Raw genomic sequence first — 16,909 nt, forward strand, 5'->3', positions numbered from 1 at the left:
TGTTGCTTAAACTACACCTTGCCACACCCCTCTCTGCTTTACTCTTTTTCTCTCAACTGATCGACTTCTTTATATTTCTTGCCGTGTTGTCTCGTTTTGTTTGAACTAATCCTGTCGAGGATCTGAAATTTAGTCAGAATTGATGTTTCGAGGTTTGGACAATGTTCGACTGCCCTTGACCCCCGTGACCAAAGACACGAATCGCGTTATCTTAAGATAAGATCATCGCCGTTGTTGTCTCTTTTTTACAGGTACTGCGAGATGATGATGCACGCGCAACATGCCCTAGTAAGTGGTGATAGTCACGTGGCCAACATTTAAGTGTGCAGGACACGTGTGCCTATTTCGACCAGACGTCTGTTTTCGGATATATTGGATTGCTTTGCTTCTGGATTATTGATTACTGGGCATATCGATCGGTCTGCACGGAGTACATGATCAAAAACACGGAGCGCGTTTTCGAAGGAGGCGTGGCCAAGGTTAGGGTGTGACCTCATGGCGACCTTCACCTTCCCTCCTCATCATTTGCATGGCTAGAGCGAACTGTCCCAAGGGACATCTAACAGCAAAGAGCTGGAATATGGTTGCATAATCAAAATGGCGACAATCTATTCTCATTGGTTTAATATAATGTCCTTTGTAAAGGTCAACGATAACGCCTCAGCTTCCTTGTCGACGGATGTTTGCTATGGTATCTACACGTCCACTTACCTAACACTTTGTTACGATCGAGGCGTAGTGCTGTAGTAAACGAAAGGTTTTCGGATATGTCTAACTATATACTTCCTTCATGCAATGGCAATATCGACCCTCTTCGAACTCAGACTCATTTTGCAATCATAAAAACTTGTTCTTTCGTTTTCTCTGCAATAGAAACGTCCGCATTTATGAAAGTAAGAAAGGTCGAGAGTATTCAAATATCGATGTGAGCTCTTGCTGGGATGAAAGTTACACGCGGTCGATGCATGATAATGGCTGTCTGGGACCTTCTGCTGAGTGCGCATGTGAGTAGTGGAGTTGATGCAATACCGAGGGCACGCCAGTTCGTGCTCTGTGTGTGTGTGTTCGCGCGGCTACGCGTGCGCTGTTAATGTTCCACGTTTAGAAATCTCGAACAATGAAGACCATACGTCCTTGAAACCGAAAGTGTTTGGGGGAGACCGTGAGCAGACTATTCGTTACCATGGCGCGTGGGCTCTTTGTGTTTGACGTCACTGAAACCTGCGTTATGCCGTTGGCGTAGACGGCAATGTAGGGGCAGACCCAGAATTCCGTGGCCTTCTGTCGTACAGGAAGTTGTCCATTAAAATTGATCAATTTCCGCAGGGCTACAGCACTTTCGCTAACATTTAAAGCTCTCATACAGTGGCGTAGAGATGTTCGGCTTTGGCGGAGGGAGGAGGGCAAACTCCATGCTGACAGTGAACGACGTTCACATTCTTTTTGGAGGGGGCGGCGCTGCCCCTTTGATCCCCCGGTTCCCACAGCCCTGTCATAATCCCGTGCACTCTGGTGTTTCCAATGAAATGTTGTACATATGTATGACTACATACTGTTTACTAAAGATTCACGATTAATAAATTAGGGCCGGCACTTTACCTGACCAGCACAGAAAAACGGAAGTGGCTTCAAAAATAAAGAAGAGAAAGAGTGTGTTACTGAGATCGAGGAACTCAAAAAGTATTGACCTAACTTTAAAAGTAGAAATATATAAAATCTACAAGGAACCGCAGGTTTTAATTTATTCATTAACATAAACAGGATACAAAAAAATAGTATGACAACAGGAGAAAATATGGATTATCATATCTACATCTATAACTGTGCTAACGCAGTTCTTCTTTGTTTAAAAAAAAAAGCCCGACTTAGTTGTCAACAATAACAGCATGAGAACATATGTACATATGTAAGCTATGGCGTCGCTGTACTCAGTTTGAGACCTCCAGCAGGCCAGAGCGCAGTAACCTCGCATATAGTACACAGCAGCCTGAATGGCAGGCTGGCTGGCTGGCGCGAGCAGCGTCGACCCACTAACCCTGTGTGCAATGCGGCCCGTGCCCAAAATAGCCCGGCGCCGTCACACGGGGGCAAAGCTCGAGTCTTCTCGGTGCAGAGATATCTCATTGCTGCAGTCGCCACTCTTATCGATGATGCGAAACGGGTGGGGTGGGGGTGGGGGAGCCAAAGAAAGCAAGGGTCACAGATAGTGTTACGAGAGCTGGCGTTTTGTGGCAACAACAAAAGGCAATATGCGTATCTACTGAATCCATTAAACGTGCACTGACAATGCACCTCTTCCGTAAACATTACTCCTAACAACCTTTCCCATAATGCTAGTCCTTTTTCAAACCCTTCCTTTTGCAATATCATGTTACTATCAGTTCTTGTTCTTGTTATTTGGTTCCTCCTTGTGTTTTCTGTATTTGATTTTATTCTTCATTTATCACAGTTGTTTATTCTTTTCTAGTTCATATGTTGTTTGTTTATTTGTTTTCCTGTCCCTCGTATGTTTCGTTTTTGTTCTTAAGTGCTAAGAGCACGCTCCTGAGGAGTGTGAGTATATGCGCTTTAAAAATTTTACATTTATTATTAGTATCTCTTTTGAGATCAACTATCACTAATATCACTATTTGCTGCCCAAAACCGGGTCCGCTGGCGAGGTGTTGTTGCGGCCCTATGCTCCTCGAGGGAGCAACAAGGAATACACTAAACTTTCCACGACTGAGTTGTTTTGTTTTGTGGGAGGTGGGGAGGGAATGTTGGCTCCTTGCCATTAAGTGAGCTGCTCGATTTCTATCTTCCCCTTTCATTCCACTGTCCAAAATAACATACGGGGCTCTGGGAGAATAGTCACTGAAGCTTCGGCAACACAAATTGTTACCAAAACAACAAGCTCTTGGAACATTCATGCTTGTAAGTGGTTCATTGTACAACTGCATGCAACTAGGACAGATGTGGGCAAAGTCTTCTTTTAGCGGGCAGGTCTCAAAATTCTAGGCTATGTGGTAGTGGTGGTGCCTATTGTGTAGGCTGCTGTTTGTTTTTGGGGTTTTTTTTTCGTTGCATCTTTGCAGTACAGGACTGTTTAACTTTTTGTTTTCTTCTACGACGTTCGGATTTTTTGTTGGTTTTCCGACCTGTTAGATGTAAACTCGGGGCCGTTGAGAGCCAGCACGGGCCCTGGGGCAAATAACTTGCTAAAATAAGTAGCTGATGAAGTTAATAGATTCAAGAGTGACAAGAAGCTAAAGACAAACAAAAGTTAGACAAATCAGTGACAAAGCATTGCGCTTGTTGCTAATCTTAGCTGTCTGATTCTCCACCAGCCAGTCAGCCTTACGACATCACCTCCCCACAACTGGCAGAAATCAATGTGAAGGTCATTCTCAACATCAGTGAGTCATCGTCATCATCAGAGGTGGTCATCGTGCACTTTGGCAGTGTGGCCTGTGTCTATCAGCTAAACAGGAAAAGACAAAGGTCACAAAGCTACAACCGCAGTGCACCTAGCTCAGCACTCGCCAACAGAGTGCAGGTGGCTGTTGGACAGATTGATCAGAAAAGTTACAACACGTGTTGTTTTTTTGTACAGAAAGAAGCTGCAATAACCAAGCAGCTACAAAATGAAACTGCTCTCCCATATTATTGTAGCTTCGTTCATCGCCATGAACTGTGGACAGTCATAATGGTGGGGAAAGCGTTATACAAATAAACATATTATCATTTTATAAACTGAAGATGTGGCATCAAAAGCAACTGAGTGCGATTGATGCTTGATATAAATCAAGCCATAACAATAATTAATATTATATATTTTCAAAATCATTTTCTAAAAATTGTAATGCACGCATTACTTCTTTATATGGGTAGCGAAACCCTGACAAAATCTCCTTTTATGTGGTTCATGCAACACACTATCACCACTGCTTACTCAACAACAGCTGGATACCTATTAGTACACCAGAAACATCAGCAGCTGGTCTTCGATTACTTGCATATTCTATCGGACTTTCTATACTTTCTCAACCTTCGCCAAATATTTCTATCCATGCAGTATGCTGCTAATCCTAATTCATGTTCATCTAGCTAAGCTACATATACCAGCCATTTAGTGTCATCAGACATTAGTCTATATACATGTAGTTCCTATGTTAGTCTTAAAAGTATTCACAAGCACAAGGAAGCAAAAAAAAAAAAAAAAAAAACCCACACAAGTACTCAAAGTGGAGGAGACGTTCACGACAAGGTACGGGCGGCTCCACGTACGCAGCATACACGCTTGGTTAGACAAGCATATCCTATTACACAGTTGACTTGCTTCCGCATATTCAGCCCATATGCAAGATCAGAATCACACACAAAATATACACATGCTCGCACAAATTTAACTCCATGTACATAGTTCGGGAAATGGATAGAAAAGAGGCTAAAGCACTAGCGTCTGAACTGAGAGACGCCCCGGATCGATACCCGTGTAGAGCAGCAAACTTCTCCACGTCAACCCAGCTGTCTGGAACGGGTACCTGACCATAAAGGGTAGAGCAAAGTAAGGCAGCGAGGGAGAGGAGAGGGCCAATACCTTCAAATGAAGCTAGCCCCAAGAAAAGTGAGGTCTCTATAGCACCTCAATTTCCAACAAACTGAAAAGGTCAGGGAACGACCTTTACATTGCACACTGCTCTCTCACTCACTCCCCTAAACACATAAAATGTGAGCGAGACATGCATGTGCATTTTCATCACCGAATATATGTCCCCCCACACACACATACGTTTGCACGTAAATATCTGTCTCGCTCACAGATACACACGCACACGCCCATCCATGCCCACAAGCTCGCGCACCTAGCCGCGTACCGTGGCCCCACACCGACCCCGAGCTGTGTGAACACTGTGAGCACGTGGTCGATGAATGCTAATCACGTGGACGCCGTTGTGCGTGGGATTGCCGTCGTGCATGAACGTGAACCCGCCTTTCCTCACTTTCAGCAGAGCACCAAGCACTCAACGTGCACGGTGCCTTCTGTCAGCAGACATGACATGAGTGCCACCACCCATCACAGACACACAGGTTTCCGCCACTAACATTCTGCTTTCATCATTTTTCATATTAATAAACTATAGGTGAAGTATATTTCTCAAACACATCGAATTACGTCTTTTTACATAGTTTATTTACTTTAATTTATTAGTTTCACTTTGACATACGCAAGTTTCTTTATGAATCTTTCGAACCTATTGTTCGTTTGTAGTTTTCCTCCATTACAGAGAAATTAACCTGCGCAGTGAGAGAAGCTAGGTTTTCTGATGGCAATAAAACAATTTGTCATTCAATCCTCACTCTCTCCATTGTCTGCGGCATCCAAATTGAAATGCATCTTTAAAAAAGCACTAAGAGGCTTTAATAGCACTGGTGCTGCGTGCAGGAAAGTCAAGGACAAGGTGAGACCGATGTAAACAAAACAAACGGAGATGGCTAAGGAGGAGCGGAAGTGTAAACACACGAAGGCCAAGTATCAACAGAATGTACTACTGCGTACTACTGCTTTTTCTGACGAGCGAAACATCAACAACATTTAAGTCTTCATTGATGCTCCTGATAAGAAAACAATAACATGCAAGATATATATATTAACCCTTCTTCGTTCTTCCCCTTTCATCTCACAGTTACGCGCACGCACACACACAATCAGGAAATGCCTTTGAGCTAAATTGATTAATGAGGTTGTTTTTTGTTTTTGCATCTGTATGTGCAGTTCATTTTGAGTGCTTTTCAGACACAACGATCGAACTTTTTCTATGTTCTGCAATTTAATGGGAATGTAAGATTTTTATTCTCGTTAGTTTTTTTTTGGGTTTTTTTTTTTCAAACTTAGCTTATCTGTATTGGTCTCAATATAAGATTACTTAGGCTGCTAGACCTGACTGGAAATGTCTTGATTTTCAACAACAGCCAGCTAGGTTCGTACCAGTCACACGCATTTTGTCTTTCTTTTTTTCAAGACAGACGACAAAATTGGCGTGTCACTGATGAAGGCACGGCCAGGCCATCTGCAGCAAGCACCGCGCCTGTGCTCTAACCTCCATCCACACCCAACACACACACTCCGACCTTCTCTTTTCTGTCAAACGAACCCCACCACCACCGACAACCACCATCACCATTCCCTTTGTGAGGCACGGTACTTGCCTCCGTCACGTGATCTCAGCAGGATCCGTGGGACTCTTGCCACCAACGCTGACCTCTCAACGAAGTGGCCTTCAGACAGGCATGACCCCAGGCAGGCTAACCTCGAGGTCATCTCCTTTTTTTAGTTTACTGACCTCGACCTCGTCTCGCCCCACATCTGGTCACACTACAAGATCTCAGGCTCATCCAATGACAGTCACGCTATCGTCACTACTCCACTGCATTTCTGATTGGTTGCGTTTCTTCCAATTTGAGATCCACTGGCTTGCAATTTTCTCTACCTGTCATCTGGACTGTTTTTGTTCACACGCTGGCACAAGTTCAAACAGAAAAAGTTGATGCAATATAATTACACGAGCGACATGACGCAACTGGTGGAAATTGAATATAAGCATGCCATGTGAAGCGTTTTTCAATTTCCTACGACTTCTGAAATCACGTGGCGTAGCAAGTACCAATCGGTGTGGTGTGAGGAATGGTGTGGCAACGGTAAGGAGGTCATTTGCCGTGTGTTCCATTTACTGAGAATATTCTAGAACACACAAAAAAGTACACGAAATACCATCTTGTGTATCGTCGTGGGCCCAAGACATATGCCGGTACTGATACCCCCTACATTGTCGGCCCACCGCAACATTTTTCTACAGTCCACGAAGTTGGAGTCTTGGTCGTCTGCAAACGCATGATGCGAGCATTTGGATAAGGATACCGGGTGTCGTTGACTGGATCAAAGAGCGAGCGACATTTTCTTTTTTTTTAATTTTTAACGGCGAGTCTGCCGCAGTGGAACTGGTTTCATTGCTTGCGGCCAGCACATCACAGGCTGTTGAGGGGACTGCACAGTTGGTGATAATCTTACTTGGCCACGATGACGCAAGACAACAGCCTACCGCCATCCGAAGCGAGTGAGTATAAGGCAGTCATGCAGAACGCTGAGCTGTGTGGTGTGTATCGCCGTTGGCATGTGCCACTCGAAGTGGTGGTCAGTCGGGGAATACAGACAGATGTAGAAGAACAAATTAATGTGTGTGCGTCTCAAATGCCGTTGTGCTGCCGCTTTGCATAGTTTGACGTAGAAAGGTATTTGTAGCTTACCTTTTCCTCTGCCGTTCTTCCCTTTGCTTTTCTTCAAACGCTCTTGTCGTTTGCCGGTTATAGCGCATACGATTTTTTTTTTTTTTTCTTATCTGTTTTCATTATATGGTCTGCGCTCAGATTTTCTTTTTTCATCTTGCAACTAAAATATACTACTTGTCTTCTCTCAGTAAGCATTTTTCCCAGCTTTTTACACAATTTCTTTTCGTACAATATGTTGTCTGATAAAGTTATGAAGAAACCTTTTCATTTCACGAATTAAATTCAAACACCGGTGTTACACATTTTCCCATTTACTGAGCTCGAACAATGAAGTGAGATAAAGGTTATCCCCCTAACCTTTCAGAAGTGAGGTGTAAAAGACCTAACTTTTCTCGGGACAAGCTTTTTTGTGAGGTTGATGAGCTTTTTTGCTCGTCTCCCTCACTGCATAACTTTCCTCAACCCCTCTATGAAGTCAGGTACCTGTTCCCGACAGCTGAGTCGACTGGGGAACGTTCGCTGCGCGTTACGAGTATCGAACTCACGCACCCCTGTGTTTGGACTTCGCTTAACTTATCGTTGGTTTGCAGACAGCACCGTTATCTGTACTCACCTCCCAGTGTTGGCTAGTTTATAGTATTCAGAAGAGTATACTTTGTATACTATAATTTAAGGGGCAGTATACACTCAGGCAATGCAGATATGTGACCTCCTGTGTTGTTCCTTCTTGTGCCTGTGTCTTTTTTTCCCGTCGCACCAAACTGCGTCAGAAAAATGGCGTTAATTCCAGTACTACTTTTCCGTAAAACAAAACAAACAAAAAAATATGAAAAAAGTGTCGTCGATGGTTCTATCTTTCAAGAACAAAAGAGACAACGCTAAATATAGATGTGGCTTTAACAAACACGTGCAACCCTCCCCTCGGGTTATTTCTCCTGTAAATGTGTCTGCCCTGTAATCTGTGTAGAACACTGCCCACTGCCAATTTATCTCTTGTTCTCGTTTGCTTCATGAGAAACCACGATCGTGTTCACTGTTGCTTCCTCGGTGCTAGGAACTGGCAACCATATGCTCTGCTCTCAACTGCGTTGCCCCTAGTAGTTTATTCAAAAGCAAGTACTAAAACTAAAAAATTTTCGCCTCATCTTAACTGCGAGATTTTGCCTGTACACCTTGATACTTCGTTGTTGTATCTCTGTATATTTGTTTCTTTATAGATTTTAATTTGTGTGTGTACGCTATGTTCATTGTTGACGCAATATTTGTGGTGGTTTATTTTCTTGAATTTTAAATCGCAAGTGGGAATATTTATCACTGTCGCCAATGAAGACGAGTTTATTATGTGGACTACTTGGTTGTTGTTTTTTCTCGCTTTCCTTTACTTTTTCCGACAGAAATCTTTACACCTTATAAGTTCTTGGAATCATTTGAAATGTAATTATTTAATTTATTCATTTCTTTATGTCCATGTCCGGTCTGTTTCTGCCAGTGTACAGAAAACCGCTGTGAATTAATTCCGTAGATGTCACATGCAAGTTGTTCTGCTATGCGTTGGTTTTGCATTACCTGCTGCTTCTACTTCTTCTGTTACTGTCACCATTAATACTACTACTTTTGTTCTTATTTCTATAATAATAATCTGTTGATACTGCTACTATTAAACTCCTGCTTTTGTGTGTGTATGTGTCTTTCCAATGTTGTGTGCCCCTGTTGATAACGTCTCAGTTCTCCCACAATTTCCTTGTTGGTTCCCTCTCACCAAAGATTGAGAATACTACTCACTATTTTTGCTCTCACTGTGAGATTTCGTGGACCTAGCTTCAGAGATGACTGTGAAACCTTCCTTCACTGCACTTAATTATTTATTCACGGCTAGTCATGCAAAAAGCACTTGTGTTGATTCCTGCCAGTCGAGGTCGTTCACCCAAGGCTTACGTAAAAAGCTATTAATAAAAAAAGGAGAAGGGAGAGGGGGAAGCCGTGGATGAGTTTTGCACAACGTGAGAAACAGGTCGAGTCAGATCAATTTGTGTCTGTCGGTTGCAGAGAATGTAAGCAGGGAAAATAGAAACCAGGTCACACATATTTTTCCCCCAAACATAATGGCGGCAGTGAAGGCTTGCCATCATCTTGTTCTCCTGAAGTCATTGCTCTTTGCGTCTATGGCTGCATTTGGCGATCTCCATGGAGATCGTGTCATCGTTCGCTAACGCTTGTGGTTTTTTTTTATGTTTGAATGTCGGTTCGTCTGTAGGCTTTCATTGAGCTTGCCTCCACGCAGGGAAATGCCCTCCACAGTTGTTTTGCTAATAGACTATGTCCAGACAACGCACTGAGTTGCTGAGCGAAAACATTGTTGCCAGGGGCTCAACATGGATTTAGGGACCCTGAGGACGGAGGATGATGTAGTGAACACAAAGAGGACAATTTTCTTTTATTGTTTGTAAGTGGCTGGATGGAGGTTGTCTGTCTGGTCCCAAAGAGCATAAAAAACGCCGACAGTAGAAAGTGTTGCATGAATCAGTGGGTATGTGTCATCACCTAAGATGCAAAACGCTTGTTTACGTGGTCACTCCCCTCCGACCTCTCTCTCACGCTGTCTTTGTGTTAGAAGGGAAGCTAGGTAGGCCGTATCACTGCCAAGCTGTTGGCTAGTCTATAGTTTGCATGATGCTTTCCCACAAACCACCACAATGTCTCTCTTTAGGTACTGATGTCCATATTTAAAAGGAAATGATACGAAGTTGATACTCATAGTGTAACTGATACATGTAATTATAATCCTGTGAATGACATACAAGTAGAAACCACTGTCCGTGTTCACACACACACTACATTACCTTCACAGGGACGCTTAAAACAGACTTCATTTCTCCACCCCTAAACTATTCTTATATGACCTTTTTTGTGAGCTGTAGCTCTATCAGTAAAATTATCATTCAGCCAGTTTGTACTGATTACCTGATTATTCAAAACTAAAATGTAAGCTAATGACTATTGTTTTGCTATAACAAAGGGAGAGGGAGAGGGAGAAATGACACCAACAGAGAGTAAGATTTCCTACCCGTCCCCAGAAGCCAGCAAAACCTACTTTCACAGAAGCACGCACTCCGCACGGGAGCTATTTATAATACCCAGCAGCCAACTGCGCTCTAGAACATGACCTCATTTGACCTTTCCACACGCCCACCTCTTCGTGAAACTGTGCTATGTCACAATGCGCTAAATACTATCAGAAGCCTCTTATCTCCCTATCAAACAAAGCAATTTTTTAAACTTCCAAACCGAACCAAAACAAAGGAAATCATGTTGCCTACAGCGCGGCATTTCCTCCTTTCAATGTAACGATCTAGCTGCTTGCAATGTTACCAAATGCGATCCACATTTCCTTTGTCAGGACTGTACGTGTATGTGGGTGGAAATTACAATACGAAAATTTATTTGACATTTCCCTTATAACATGTCATTTTATTTTATCTAGTGACAGCCAGTTACATAGAAAAAGTGTATATATTACATATCCTGAGAACAGAGGTCAATGCACTGGTGCCGCCATAATCGATTGCATCACCTCTATCCTCAAAAAACCCATTGCGTTTCAAGCTGTGGGCTGAATGTTTACACTAAGTGTCTCCTACTTCATGACTAAGGATTTAACTATAAGCTGGCTTACTTGACAACAAAAGCTCATGCTAGGGCTGATCAACATATGCACTACTTTAATACACCTCCAGGCACGATGTAAACATTGACAGCACCGAGAGCACGACATGCCAAGGCCATCCGAACTCCACGTGCTAGCGACACCGATGCCATACACTGATCACATGCTCACTTTACATTGATTGGCTAGACGGGACGTACCCCTCTTTTCTATTGGCTAATTGTTCCCCGCCCTTGCCTTCAATTTCCACTGCAGACATTTCATGTGACACAAACTGTTGGAGCTGTGATGTGATGGTGTGCTCATTAACGCTAAAGATGAATGAACATTATTTTATGTATCCAGCATCGCCACCAGCAACTCCTCAATCAGACTTCGAGGTCTGTATGTTGTTTCAGTTTACGTAATGTTTTCCTTGTTAAATTTTAATAGAGAAATAATAGCGATGAAAATGCATGCAGAATATTGCGCGTTGGATGTTACGTAGATCTATAATTTAAAAGCTTAATTTTGCACATTTATATCTTTAAAATTCGTGCTTGCGTGTTATTCTAGTCTTCCTGCTTTTTTGTTATTCCATTTTGATGATAATTTAACGGCTGTAAAGAGGTATCCTATCTGTTGTGTTAATCATCTGTACAATCAATCATCAAAAGGTAATTAGTGAACTATATAGGAGTGCTGACTTGTAAATGAAAATACTAGAATCGTTTGTTTTTCGCGAATTTCTTTTCGATCACCACTTCGCCAGGCTATGCTGTGGGCGTAGGAAGAGATGCAAGCGGTCAGAGGTGAACGCCTTGTCGATCTGTTTATGCATGCTGCTTTTCGTTTTAGTTTCTCCAGCAGCAAATGGAAAACAAAAATCGAGTAATATTATCCAGCTGCCTCATTTGTACTGTATTGCTTATAACATATCACACAAAAGTGTGTTTTTGTTTAAAGAAGCTTGTAGCGATTACAATCGGTTTGTTTTGTTTCTGACTTGCGGCAATTGTACTTGCCAGACGAGCGGTCACATACCTGACCTAGTTTACCATATTCGGGCAGTTTACGCATGTAGGCCACGAGTTGTCTCCTGTTCATAGGAGGTGAATATCTGGGACCAGAGCTAGTGATGAAAGGCGACGTGAAAATTATACATAATAGCAACGACCTCGCGAATCTTCACAGTATTAAATTAGCAGACACTTGGCCAAATGAAATTTAAGATTTTACTGGTAGCATTCAAAGCATGTTATTATTGACATTGTAATGGAAATAACATCAACAGCTTACACTACATTAGATGAAATATTATATGGTGATTATTTGGAACAGTAGAATTTTGGTGTCAGAGTTGTAATTAACTCAGATTATTTTTCAACGTAGTTTTATTTATCGAAATATTGTGTGTTCAAAATTTTAATCCATGACACATACTTTAAAATATTTCCCTAGAATAAAGTATGCATTTAAATGTGATGTAATCATTTTTAATTTAATAATTTAATGTAATTGGAACTTGTCTTTGTTGCTGGTGAATTTATTTAAGATGTAATATATTAAAGTCTATAAAGATACTTTTAAGGACTAGCTTTGGAAAATGCTTTCCTTAAAAATAGTCTGATTGAATCTACTTATTTGCTTAAATATCCACCTTTAACATCATTGCTAATTAATAATGCTTTTGGTAAATATTTTGGGATTTGATTTTGGCTGTCAGTAATTAAAGATCATTCATATACCCCTTACCTATGTAAAGAATATCGTCCATGCTTTAGATCACCCATGGAATATTATTTCATGCTAAAAGTAATGCAACTTTTTAAATAATGAGGCTTTCCATTTATTTCTACTTGAATGGTTCATGCCCAATAATAATCTGTGTATACAAAATCTTTCAGCCTTCTAGTGCATTCCTTTGGAAAAGAGTACCATGTTATAATAGGAAAAAATAAAAAGACCAGTTAATATTTAAAAGACAAAAACAAGACAAGTAGAAGCAGGTAGAAAGAACTGCTAAATCAAATTTAAATTGACACTAGATTCAAATCAGAATACTAGACCAACACTTGGTCTACTAATTTCTGACCAGATGTGGCGGAGGAGCAGGGGGTATTTGTTATTGTGCATGTTGGTTGAACATTGCCTGCACACACACACAAGCATAAAATAACTCTTTATGTTACAGAGCATGCCTTGCGGTGCAGGGGAAGCAACCTGCAAAGATGCCATGGCTGAGCAGGTTGCTGCAGAGACTCTTCTTTCCTTTAGCAACAGTGGACAAGATCGCATGCTCCAGAACAACATGGTGGATTTTTCTGGGCACAATGGCTGCCCTACCCCACCTCACTCAGAGGATGGCAGCTCAAACCCTTATGCTGCAACAGAGTTCATCCAAGATGCTTCAATTTGTTGTGTTGCTGCAAAGAAAGAATCTAGACTGGCACAGGTATGTTTAAGATTTCCTGTGGTTATTAAGTACATCTCCTGATGCAAGTTGATATGGTAAATAAAGGGGAGAAAGGCAAGAAAGCATATACATGTATCTAAAACTTGAGCTTTGTTTAACTAACAAATTGTACCCAGTAAAGTGACATAATGGAGACCTTTGTAGCACATCTTTGCAGCAGTCTTGTCAGCTGTTGTAGTATTGAGGTTTGTCAGAATTTTGACTGTAAAAGATAAAGTAATTTGAAAAAGCAGAAGCATGAGTTTGATGCTAGGATATTTTTCCAGTTTTTTCAGGGTTTTCTTCCTCTAGATTGTGGTACCATCATCTGTTTATGTATTTTTAAAATTTTGTTTGTAGCCAGTTACATTTACATGTCTTAGATAATTTTTCTTTAATTGTGCAGTTATTGAGGGAGGCACCTATTGACCTTTCACCTAGAAAAGAACGACCCATTCCTGTGTCAGTAATAGTGCCCAACAATCTAAGCAGAATTCCTGATAGCTGCAAACCCTTGCGAAAACGCTGCTTTTCTGATATTAGCTTTGAAGGGAGTTTTGACCAAGCCAGAGCTGCTGAGAAGCCTGCAAAAGATCTGCTGCAGGACTTTGTGAAAGACAACAGTTGTTCCATGGTTTTATCTGAACTGGGGCGTGTCAGTGCCCAACAAAAACAAGTGGAACGAACTAGGCTGGATGAAATTCGTCAGAGGCTGCAGTCTCCAGTGCTGTCTTCAAACATTCAATCACAAACATCTGTTTCTGTCTTAGATTTGGGTCACCCACAGCAACTTTCAAAGACTACAGCATTACCAGTGACACTACCTTTGACCCCCGTGTCTCCTCCAGCCACTGCAAAGTCACTGAACATCCTTTCTAGCATTCCTATGCTTCCACTTCCAAACACAGACTGCACCATCACCCTGCAACATGTTTCCCACCCTTTGGACAGACCTATTGCTATCCCACTCACTCAGACCCCAATTGTACAGGTTATTGTGGTAAATGGCTTAAATGCATCAACACCCCAGTGTGTCAAGCCACAGTGTTCAGTTTCTGTGGGTAAGAACAAGTCTGAACAGTACTGCCCTATAGCCCCTGCCCCAGCCACAGTGAAGTCCCCTTGCGGGGTGCAGATGGATGAAGATGGCACAACATGTGATGGCAAACGCCGCCGAACCCACGTCTGCAGCTACAAGTCATGTCAGAAGACGTATTTCAAGAGCTCCCATTTGAAAGCACACATCAGAACTCATACTGGTAATTGATTTTATTCTTGTCTTCTTTGAAATGGTCTCTGTATGTGAGAGAGAGAGAAGCAAGAGGCCACTTATTAATATTTCTTTATGAAAAGTATTTCTCATTTTTATTTTCCTATGTGATTAAAAAAATTTTATATATGAAATTCCTGTCTGTTTCCCAGGAGAAAAACCATTTGTCTGTGAGTGGGCAAAGTGTGGGCGGAGATTTGCACGATCTGATGAACGTTCACGTCATATGAGAACTCATACGGGTGAAAAGAAATTTCCTTGCCCTTCCTGTGATCGAAAGTTCATGCGCAGTGACCATCTTGCCAAGCACATGCGACGCCATGCTGCCAACAAGAAGAACTGATAGGAAGTGAACTTGACATACAGTGGTCACTGAGTGAAAAGTAGCCTGTTCATGTCTAGCAGAAGTTTACTGTAATTTCTGGATGAAGAAAGTGTTTAGGGCTGCTTGAATTGTATATGTGATATTTAAAAAAACAAATCATTTGTTGCTGAGTGCTTTTCTTGTCATAGGCTTCTAAGGTTAGCAACTTGCATTTATTGCCAACATATTAGGGAGAATAGCCATCTGTTAACATTTCTGTTTGAGTAAATGTAATATTTGTGGTTCACTCAAAAATGCATAGCCAAGCAAACTGCTTGACATCTAAGCAAGATTTATCCGAGGAGATAAAATCGCTGGGAGGAGTTGTGTGAATCTTTTTCGGCTAATATGCCCTGCAGTTGTTCACTTACATTTTGTTTTTTATATACTTTTCACAAGTTGGCTTTATGAGAAAAGTAAAGCAAAAGTTAAAAAGTAATATTTATATATTCTATATGAATTTTCAAAGGAAAGTGTTGGTCTTTTTTTTAAAGGCAAAATAAATTTTAAAGAAATATGCATGTGGTTAAATACCTTACTTGCTGTTTCTTATTCAAGTAATTTAATGCCTTGTTGATGCGGCGGAAAAAAAGAGTTTTCAAGTTTATGAATAGATGCACATTTCCACCATGACAATTATTGTTATTTTTAACTTATTACTAAATTATTGGTGCCATTGAATGTGGTCACAATTGCTGCACCCTTGTGTTAAATGTCAAGTTGGCTTTGAAATGAAGAATTGAGAGTGTGTTCCATGCATAAAAGTGTATGCTTGATCCTCCATTGTTAAAAAAAAACCAACCCATTAACCTCTGAGTCAACAGATACTGGTTTATTTTATTTATTTGTTAGAATCAAATAGTTTCAGTCACTTTATGTTGTAAAATTGTAGCCATGAGATTTTTAATTTTGTATGTTAATGCTAAACCCAAATGTCTTTCAGCATGTGTGGTTTCACAAGTGATTTTCTTTCTTTGCAACCCTGCTTGCTAAGTGTATGTTTTTATTTATGATCCCATTTTATTTATGAAATTTGTATCTCGGACAGTTCTTGAGTTTGCTGAATGTGAATGCCACTGACCAAATAACAGATCACTTAAAATCAAAATGGAAAATTAAAAAAATTTAAATCAATATTTTGACTGTTGCAGCATATGTTGGCTAGATTTTTTTTTAAAGTAATGCAATCTAAGCTGTATTATCTTGTTACATGTTTTCAAAGCTCCATCCCCACCTTTTTTAAAATCAGTGTTTTGATAGAGAAGGTTGTTTATTGTTCTGTTTAAATATCCTGTATACGAGTAAGCTTGGTGGCATTTAGATAACATGTAATAGTAAGCACATCTGTTTAGTTCTAAAAGGAATTTGTAATTATAGTTCAATGCTTACAATTTATATTAGAGATCTTTTATTGGGATTGGGCAGTTAGAGTAGGAGAAATGTAAGGAGAGAGTGTTTACCAATCAAGTTGTTACGTGCAAACTCATTTCTCTTTTCAAAATTTTTTTTAAACTTGAGATAATGTTTAACATCGTAATGGCTAACATTTGTTTTCTTTCTTTTCCTTTTTTTTTTTGTTTGTTTGTTTTAATTTGACTACCCCATTCAAGATTGAGTAGCATCACACTTTGATCCACCTCATAGTTTAAGATTTGGATGTTAATGGCAGTTTAAAAGACAATTTGTGTGCATAATTACATATCTGTGCAAACGATGCCTTATAAAAAGAGAAGGTTCACATGTGCTGTTTGATTATTTTTTTCTTTTCTTTTCTTTATTAGGCTAAATTCTGCAAGTGGCAAGATGCTCATATGGTCTCATTCCATATTTAGTAACCAGCATCACGTGGCATTCCTTGCTTCCTTTTATGATTAAAAAAAGATGCATTCATGATGATGCATGAATTGCTAA

The 16,909-nt window shown here is 40.7% G+C and overlaps 1 protein-coding gene across 2 annotated transcripts; it reads left to right on the top strand.

Moving 5' to 3' along the window:
- The first annotated feature begins 6,449 nt into the window (after positions 1-6,449).
- LOC112573945 (Krueppel-like factor 10) lies at positions 6,450-16,909 on the top strand. 2 transcript variants are annotated; one of them, XM_025254663.1, is made up of 4 exons: positions 6,450-7,094; positions 13,104-13,364; positions 13,771-14,623; positions 14,787-16,909. In XM_025254663.1, exons 2-4 carry the CDS (start codon positions 13,107-13,109, stop codon positions 14,975-14,977), a joined length of 1,302 nt encoding a protein of 433 aa, XP_025110448.1. In that variant the 5' UTR covers positions 6,450-7,094; positions 13,104-13,106; the 3' UTR covers positions 14,978-16,909. The 2 variants fall into 2 exon arrangements, with proteins under 2 accessions (XP_025110448.1, XP_025110447.1); XM_025254662.1 differs by lacking the exon at positions 6,450-7,094 and adding an exon at positions 11,160-11,310.

Source organism: Pomacea canaliculata, linkage group LG10, assembly GCF_003073045.1.
Source record: "Pomacea canaliculata isolate SZHN2017 linkage group LG10, ASM307304v1, whole genome shotgun sequence".
Classification (NCBI taxonomy): domain Eukaryota; kingdom Metazoa; phylum Mollusca; class Gastropoda; order Architaenioglossa; family Ampullariidae; genus Pomacea; species Pomacea canaliculata.

Coding starts and splice junctions, on each gene's coding strand:
- LOC112573945 (XM_025254662.1), top strand. CDS start 11,224: ATGGTGTGCTCATTAACGCTAAAGATGAATGAACATTATTTTATGTAT. Junction 11,311..13,103: donor CTCCTCAATCAGACTTCGAG/GTCTGTATGTTG, acceptor TTTATGTTACAG/AGCATGCCTTGCGGTGCAGG. Junction 14,624..14,786: donor ACACATCAGAACTCATACTG/GTAATTGATTTT, acceptor TCTGTTTCCCAG/GAGAAAAACCATTTGTCTGT.